This window comes from Piliocolobus tephrosceles, chromosome 5 (assembly GCF_002776525.5).
Source record: "Piliocolobus tephrosceles isolate RC106 chromosome 5, ASM277652v3, whole genome shotgun sequence".
Classification (NCBI taxonomy): domain Eukaryota; kingdom Metazoa; phylum Chordata; class Mammalia; order Primates; family Cercopithecidae; genus Piliocolobus; species Piliocolobus tephrosceles.
This window is the reverse complement of record NC_045438.1, coordinates 50,661,940-50,671,196: the sequence shown is the minus strand read 5'-3', so window position 1 is coordinate 50,671,196 and position 9,257 is coordinate 50,661,940. Positions and strand designations below refer to the sequence as shown.

Genomic DNA, 9,257 nt, shown 5'->3' with positions numbered 1-9,257 from the left:
ACCCAGGGGTAAGTTTCAGATGGCCCAGGACAGGAGGGAGCAGGTACAGTGATAGGTTAGAGGCATTTATAGTTTTCATGTAAAAATACAAATGGGGGCTGGGCACCGTGGCTCACGCCTGTAATCTCAGCACTTTGGGAGGCTGAGGTGGGCCGATCAGAAGGTCAGAAAGTTGAGACAAGACTGATCAACATGGTGAAACCCTGTCTCTACTAAAAATGCAAAAATTAGCCAGGTGTGGTGGCGCACGCCTATAATCCTAGCTACTTGGGAAGCTGAGGCAGGAGGATCGTTTGAACCCAGGAGGCAGAGGCTGCAGTGAGCTGAGGTTGTGCCACTGCATTCCAGCCTGGGCAACAGAGTAGGACTTTGTCTCAAAAAAAAAAAAAAAATACAAATGGGAAGGTCATCTTACCCCTCAAGAGGTCTAGAGGCAAGGCTAAGATGTGGCAGAGAGAGTAAGGCCAGGAAATTGTAAGGAGAACAGGATGGGGATGCAAAATTTGTCAAGACCAGAGCTGATCTCTCTCTAAAGGGGGCAGAACCCCTCACCCTGCAGGCCAGGATGTCTTGTGAGCAGAAAGCCGAAGGACACAGCAGTGGATCTTGGCAGTTCGGTTTCAATGGACAGATCTTCCTCCTCTTTGACTCAGAGATCAGAATGTGGACAACGGTTCATCCTGGAGCCAGAAAGATGAAAGAAAAGTGGGAGAATGGCAAGGATGTGACCATGTCCTTCCATTACATCTCAATGGGAGACTGCACAAGATGGCTTGGGGACTTCTTGATGGGCATGGACAGCACCCTGGAGCCAAGTGCAGGAGGTAACAGAAGAAAGAGAAATGGGGCTCTCAAGTGGGTATCCCTGGAGGAGGCTCAGAAGAAAGCAATCTGGGGCATTCCCAAGAGGAGGGGGTTTTGAGTTCCCGGGCACACTCAATTCCTGTGGCAGAAGTTTAGGGCTTCATTCCAGAGAAACCAGTTCGGGTACCAGCGATTAATGTGGAAAGTGAAGAGAAGAGAGTGTCCAGGACAAGGTTTAGAAAAGCCCAAACCCCTGGGACACATGGGATTCCTGGCCGGGCCCTGGGCTGATGCCCCTGCCATCCCACCTCCATCACACTCCAGATCCTGAGCCAGCTGATGGCTCTGTCTGGAGCAGAGTGGACTCAGAGACCAGGGATATGGTGGCACATGGGGGCGGGTGACCTGCTGCTGGAGTTTCATGCTTACCTCTGAGCTCACCAGGAATGGATGGCACAGGCCATGGACAGTCACATTCAGAGTTATGGGTGCCACTTCAAGGTGATGTGGGAAGCTCTCTGATGTGGAACATCAAGGAAATGGTAGGTACAGGCTTCAGGGCCAGGGCTGGGTGTGCAGGGAAAAACCTGCCCCTCAGTGACAGGGGCTGTGAGATGGGGAGTAGTGACTATGGAGGGGTTTCCCAGGACAAATGACCCAGGATTTCTTCAGCGACATAAACCAACGCTGTGTCTTTTTGGAAGGGTGAACATGTCCCCAAGAAGGCACCGTGAGCATGGTCTCCTTCAAAGTCTTTATTCTTGCTGTCAGCATGTCCATCATAATATAAAGTTAGCAGTAAAATATTCCACTAAAGTGCAGTATATTTTCTCATGTTGGTATTGCATTTCTGTTTCTTTGTCAGACTAGAACATCTGAACTAGTAAAAGATTAAGCAACCCAAATGCTGGATTAAAAAAATGTTAAACCTTTCAAATATATTAATGAGGACTTAAAAGTAACACACAATAAGAAGTATCACATGAATCTAAATCTCTCCACATAGTTTCAAAAATATAGAGATCAAATAATAGGGCAAAGAAAGCACCCTGATCTATATTTTCAGTAAAATGAGTAGATAGGAAATGCCTAAATCCATCAGATCCTTGTCTGTAAAACAGATAATCGAAACAACTGGTGAATCTTGGGTAGTGTCTGAGCATGAGATGGATGTAAGGTATGGATGTGAAATCTGTTTTGGTGATTGTATTGTGCTTATTAGGAGAGTGCCGTGGTTTGTAGGAAGAACACTAAAGTATGGAGCATGAGGTGGCATCATTAAAGATGAGGCATCAGTGTGGCAGCTCGCTCTCAAGTAGTGCAGGCAGAGAAGTTCTCTGGATTCTGCTTGCAAATACTTTGCAATTCTTGGTGGTTTCACATTGGTTTTTTTGTTTGTTTTGTTTTGTTTTGTTTTACTAGTTGAAAGTGGGAACGTAAGAAAAACATACTTTTAAGAAACTGATGTAAAGAGATGAATACCTCAATAAATCCACTATGGTTCCTTCTCCTCCAAAGCCAGGGCCTCCAGGTGTTTCCCTCTCACTCTCTGTTCTCTGCTTTGGGCAGCTTCTCCTGCCTTCTCCTTTCTGGAGGCAACTCCCAGGTCCTTCTAGAGCCGGAAGCACCTCAGTCAAAACAGGAGCTGGGATCATTCAGGTTCACAGGCCTTGATCCTCACTTGAACACTGGAGCTGGCAGGAGGCGAATCAGAGCAAAGACTCACCAACTATTCTGAGATTAGACCAGCTGTCTTAGCTGCGTAGGTATGTGCATGTGGTGTGCATTGTGTGTGTGCATGTGTGTCTGTGTCTGTGTGTGTATGTGTGTTTCCATGGATTTTCTGCCTGACACTCATGACTATAATAGAAATTTCCCACACTTCCTCCCTGTCCCTTCTCACCTCCTGACATCTCTTCCTCTCTGATCCTCTATGGTCAAACTCTCCTGGCCTATTCCTGGTCCTATCTTGCTGCCTCCAGGCTTTCTGTTGTGGTGCATCCTCTGACAAGTATTCCATTTCCCACCAGCTCAGAGTCAGTCATGATTTAAAAGTTGGGCACAAATGTTACCTCTCATTAGGTTAGCCATACCTTCCTGTATTAGGATTCTCTGGAGAAACAGAAGTAACTCTGTGTGTGTGTGTGTGTCTCTGTGTGTGTGTGTGTGTGTGTGTGTAGGCAGAGAGAGAGATGGAAAGATTTATTATTAGAAATTGCCTCACACTAATATGTGGCTGGCAAGCCCACCATCTGCAGTGTGGGCCACCCAGCTGGAGACCCAGGAGAGCTGATGCGGCACGTGCAGTCTGCTGGAGGATTTTTTTTTTTTTTTTTTTTTTTTTTTTTTTTTGACAGGTCAGTCTTTTAGATCTTTCAAAACATCCACTAATTAGATAAAGCCCACCTCTGTTACAGGGGTAATCTGCTTTACTCAACATTCACCAATTTAAACATCAGTCTCATCCAAATCACCTTCCAGGTTGACACATCACATCACACCTCCCCAGGCTAAATTATTTCCCACTCCTGTGTCCTGAACCCACAGTGAGAGGACTTCACTGTGTGAGATCGGATTGAATGAAGAAAATGTGGTCCACACACACCATGAAAATCTATGCAGCCATGAAAGACAACAAAATCAAGTTCTTTCCAGCATCATGGATGGACCTGTAGGGCAGTATCATAAGTGACCTAACACAGAAGTAGAAAACCGCATGCTGCAGATTCCCATTTACAAGTGGGAGCTAAACACTGAATACACATGAATGTAAAGATGGAGACACTGGAGATCACTAGACAGGGGAGTGGGGAGGGCAACATGGACTGAAGAACCACCTGTTGGGTACTATGCTTACTGGCTGTGATGGGATCACTGGGGCCCCAAGCCTCAGCCTCCCACAATTGACCCATGTGACAAACCTGCATGTGTACCCTTTATGATATGAATTGAAATAAAAAATTAATAAATAAAATAAAATCACATGAGGCCAAAAAAAAAAAAAAAAAAAAAGAAGAAGAAGAAGAAGAAGAATTAACTGACAGGAGCGAGAGAGAGCTCTGCACTATGAATTCTATCCCTGTTCTAAAAATACACACTCTTGGTCGGGCTCACACCTATAATCCCAGCACTTTGGGAGGCCAAGGTGGATGGATCACAAGGTCAGGAGTTTGAGACCAGCCTGGCCAATATGGTGAAATCCATTTCTACTGAAAATACAAAAAAATAAAAATAAAAACCCAAAAATTAGCCTGGTGTGGTGGCACATGCCTATAATCCCAGCTACTCAGGAGACCGAGGCAGGAGAATTGCTCCAACCCGGGAGGCGGATGCTGTAGTGGGTCAACATCACACTACCGCACTCCAGCCTGGGCGACAGAGAGAGATTCTATCTCAAAAAAAAAAAAAAAAAGATACACTCTAGTGATCTAAAATAATTGTAAAGTGTATGATCATAATTGTATAAAAATTACATATGATTGCACCAAAACCCTAACATGAAACACTGTGTGATGGAATATCAGATGATTTCCACCTTGTTCTTTATACCCTTCCTTTTTGTCCCATTTTCAAGTGACATTTTTTTGTTTATCCTCAGGCTTCCCCTTCTGCATCCACCACCTCCTTTTTCACTGTCCACCTCAGTCCTTCCTCTGGCCTGGGATTGTGGCTTCCTTAGCACTCAAGGGACAAGAGCTGCATTCAGCCTCAGGATAGAGGAGGACACAGGGCAGGTGGTGGAGGTGGTCTCACATTGCAGAGGAAACTAACAGACCCCAATCTCTATCACAGACAGCTGTGTTTCTCCACCAGGTTATCTACAACCAAGACAAACTTGCCCCTTTCCTGATTGGTTTTTTGTTTTTTTTTTCTCCCTCTTTTCAACTCCTTGATGAAAATTCATATTCTTCCTCCTAACATTTATTTCTACTTCTTGCCTTCACAATATATTCTGGTTTATTGTGCCCAGAAAACACCGGTTCCACCATGTCCTAAGTTACCATCTAAAGTGTAGCGAACAAATGGGCAACAAAGAGGCCCCTACGCAATGACTGTCCTTTCATTTATTCACTCACAGGGTAGGTATAGCCTCAGCATGGATAATGGGCTGTGCCATGAATGCTTCCCTGAGGAAAACAGACAAAATCCCTGCTCCAGTGGGGACAGCAAGTGAACATAATGAGCAGGTGTATTCCAGAATGTAGGAAAGTGACAGATGACTTAGGGGGTGGAGAACAAGGATGTGGGAAGGAAGAGAGAGAGGGGGAGGCCCAAGGTCCTCAGTAACCAGAACAAAAAGGTCTCCCAGGGAGGTGACATGTGAGTCCTGGCTTCATGGAGGTGAGCTTTCCCGCAGGAGGCAGAGCCCGAGAAATGGCCTGGAATGGTCCAGGGAAAATCCAGAAGGTGCCTCCGTAACATTTTCAAGATAGCCCTAAAACAAAAGAAATAACCAAGAATGTATCTATTAAGTAGTTAGGACCAAACAATATATATTTATGACTTAGCAATTTCATCACCGTTTAAGAAAATATTTCACATAAATTGAAAAAGTAGTATGTTTGTTTCATTCTTAAATAATCACAAGTGTTTACTAATGGACATGTGTACCTACTGGGCACTGAACAACTTCTCAAACCTTGGGAGCCGATTGGACACAGTTGCCATCATTTCCTATTTCATACAGATTTTTACAGGGGTTCTTGTTTTTTAATCACACCATCTGTTGAAAGCACAGATTGTAAAATTACATCTAAAGCAATGGTGCATAGTCTTAAGGTTGAAACTGTGAAATACCTTGCACTAGCACTTCCTGAGGTGTCCCGCAGATGTGACTGCTCATCCTTCAAATATTTCAGTAACCCCAGAATGTTTTCTCACAGTGAGTTTGTGCTGAGTTCCTCGGCACACAGCCTGGGATCCACAGCCATGGGCTAGAGAGAGGACAAAAGAGGCAGTGACATCATGGCGCATGAGGGGTCCATAAAGAGTTCCTTTTTGGGAGAGTTGGGGCAGTTCCTCCCACCCTGCAGATCAAGATTCCCTGAGGGCAAAGAGCAGAGGGGTGCTCTCTGGTGGCCCAGCAGTTCTGCCCCAGGGGAGAGGTTTCTCTTTTGCTGCAGCGAAAAGAAACAGGATGCTGCTTCATCCCAGAGCCACGTTGTTTCAGATAACACAGTGACATCCTACTTGATGGCTTCAGAAATCCTTGGAGAGCTGAGAGACAGCACCTGAGGTGACAAGAGAGTAGGCAGGTTTGGTTGGACATGACAGCTCTCGAGATGACACCCAGTTTCTCCCGTGCGTCTGTCTGTGTGCCTATATGTTTCTGTGAGTGTGTGTGTGTGTGCATGCATGTGTGTGTGTGTGCACCTGTGTCTGTATGTGTGCATGTGTTTGTGTTTGTTTCTATGAGTGTGTGTGCATGTCTGTGTGTGTGTGTGTGTGTGTGTGTGTGATAACATACATGTATGAATGGTGAATTGATTTCCTGGTTGATTTGCTGTGGAGGGAGACAGGGACTCCAAGGAAGTTTTTTCATCCACCTAGCCTATCATCCTGCCTGACAGTCCCTCCTCCCTGTGGAAAGAATCTATCCCAGTAACTGAGGCTTCATTACTGCAGACTTCTCACAGCTCCTCAAACTTCTGTGATATTTGCACTCCCAGGCCTCCTCCTCATGCTTGTCCCTCTGCCAGGTGCCCTGTCTTCTCCCATCTGGCCACGCTGTATTCTTTCTATTCCTACAAGAACAGCTGAAATGCCACCTCCTGAAAAGCCTGCATGCAACTACCCAGGCAGAATGAATCACCCCCTCTTCTGTCCTCTGATAGCCCCAACCACTGCGGGGACATCACATCATCATCAGCAGCCACATGGGTGTTTGTTTCTGTCCCTAGATACTAAGTTCCTGGAGGACAGGAAACATCCATCACCCACATGTAAACCCAGCACCTAGCACAGTGGCTGCCTTATGATAGGGTTTAAGACACATGGGAAGAATCCAATCATCAGACTACCCCAGGGCTGCTAGAACTCAGAAAGGGATCCCCGTAATTTGGGGGATTGGACAAAGGTCTTCATTTCTGTTCTTTCCAGCACCAACCTCCATGGCTCCACTCATCCCTACTCCTTCCTCCAATTAAGATTGGCCAGTCAGGAGAGCGGTAGGGGCAGGAGCAGCTCCACCTGGTCTCCTCCACCACCCATGGTGGGGTGCACCCTTGGTGGGACCTGATAAGCACAACAGCTTCTGGGCCTAAGGGACCTGGGGTCTCCGCAGCCCCACAGAGACCAGGAGGAGCTGTTCAGCCACTTGCAGAGACAGCCAGAGAGAGTGCTTCAAGGACTGCAGGGAGCTCTGGAGAAGTGGGGAGTTCAGGACCCTCTTTTGTGGGGCATGAGAAATTTAGGCAAGATCATGTCTACAAAAGAGGCTATAACTTTGGGTTATCAAAACTTTCACCTCCTTACCCCTTCCAGATCAGAGTGGGTGCTTTACTTGTTTTTATGGATTATTATGTCACCCAAAATTAGAGGTCAGAATCACCCTAAATATTTGAAACTTCTTCAAGATTTGACAAATGCATAACATTTTCATGCCACTTCTATTTTTAAGAAGCTGTGGCTGAAGAAACATTTTATTGTATAGCATTGCCCACATTAATTATACAGAATTTTAAAAATCTACATAATGTCATACAACCATGACAAAAGTAAAAACTAAAAAGTAGCAACTTTTTGGACCAGGAGTGGTGGCTCACACCTGCAATCCCAGAAATTTGGGAGGCCAATGCTGGAGAATCGCTTGAGGCTAGGAGTTGGAGATCAGCCGTGGCAACATGGTGAGACCATGTCTCTACAGAGAATTTTAAAAATTGACCAAGCGTAGTAGCACAAGCCTGTAGTCCCAGCTCCTCAGGAGGCTATGGTGGGAGGATCACTTGAGCCAGGGAGTTTGAGGTTGCAGGGGGTTGAGGTGATGCCACTGCACTCCAGACTGGGTGACACAGTGAGAGCCTGTCTCAAAGAAAACAACAACAAAACCAACATAAGAAATGACAAAGAAAAAATTAAACACAAATGAGCAAATTTGACAGAGGACTTGTGCGACCCAAATGACCAAATCATGCAACTTCTTACTTTTGATATAGTCAGGGGTCTGCTGAGTGTCAGCATTCCCAGAATGTTCCATCTCATGAAATATAATTTCCTCTGGTGAATCCACTCCTTAGTCCAGGTCCTCCGAGAAGAAGCAAATGGGATTCACATGAGGGGATTTCATTGGTGGAAACCCTGGGAGAACCATTCAGCAGGACACAGTTCTGACACCAAGTGCAGAAGGGAGGGACATGAGGTTGGACAGGTGCATCCTACACTACAGTGAACGGTGCTGGGACAACTGGATGGTGCATGCAGAAGAATGAGGCAGGTCCCCTCCTTACAGCACACACAAAAACTAGCTCTAGATGAATGGCAGATGTCCACCTAAGACATGAAACTATGAAAGCCTTAGAAGAAAATAGGGCTGTAAATTCTTGTGACCCCGGATTTGGCAAACGCTTAAGTACTGTATGCCAATAGCACAAATGGCAAAATAAAAGGTATTTTAATTTCATTTCATGCAAATGTAAACTTTTGTGCTTCAAAAAGGACTCCATTTAGAAGGTTAGAAAAAGACTTATGGAATGAGGAAAATATTTGAAAATCATATATCTGATAAGGGACTGGTATCCTGAATATCCGAAGAACTCTTGCAAATCAATATTCTAAAGTGAAATAACCCAATTTATATATATGCAAGAGAATTGGAATAGACATTTCTCCAATGTGAGACAGGTATACTACAGGGTGGTCACAAAAGAATAGAAAACTTTAGGCAGCAGTTTCAGGTAACTAGCAAAAAGAATCTGTTCAAATATCTGCAGAGGCTGTGGGCTGGTAAGATGCTGAAAACCAGAATGTAGACCAAGCTGCCTAAGAATGAGTGGACCCAACATGGCCCTGGATTTGACCTAGGTTTCACCTAGGACCTCATTACATGCTGATTAACATACTAAACCCACACCAGCCAGCTCTCTAGCAGCTCTGAAGATACCCGTATTTGGTGTGAAAATGCGGGCACCACAGTTGTGAGAAACCCTCTCCTTTTTCAAAGAATTTTCATGAACATTCCCCCCTTTCGTTGAAGAAACTCATAAAGGTGGCAGCCCCAAACCCCCTTGCACCTGCCTCTCTCTTGAGTTCCCCCGCACTCCCTTTACTTGAGTGTGTACTTTTCCTTTTACAATAAATATCCGTTCTTTCTCTATTTTCTACTGGTCCTTGAATTCATCTTCCCAGGCGGTGTCAAGACACCGACACCGGCTGGGGTCACAGTCCCACTGCGGTTTGCAGACTTCCCCTTCCCCACTGACATCAGAAGAAGAATGCAGGCAGGGCGCGGTGGCTCA

The 9,257-nt window shown here is 45.5% G+C and overlaps 1 protein-coding gene across 1 annotated transcript in view; it reads left to right on the top strand.

Moving 5' to 3' along the window:
* The window catches only part of LOC113223315 (UL16-binding protein 2-like), an 8,846-nt gene extending 5,704 nt beyond the window's left edge, over window positions 1-3,142 (top strand). The window contains exon 4 of the mRNA XM_031935695.1: window positions 488-3,142. Within this exon, the coding sequence (XP_031791555.1) occupies window positions 488-922 (435 nt within the window). The 3' untranslated portion in view covers window positions 923-3,142. The remainder of the gene's footprint in view (window positions 1-487) is intronic.
* The last annotated feature ends 6,115 nt before the right edge of the window (window positions 3,143-9,257 follow it).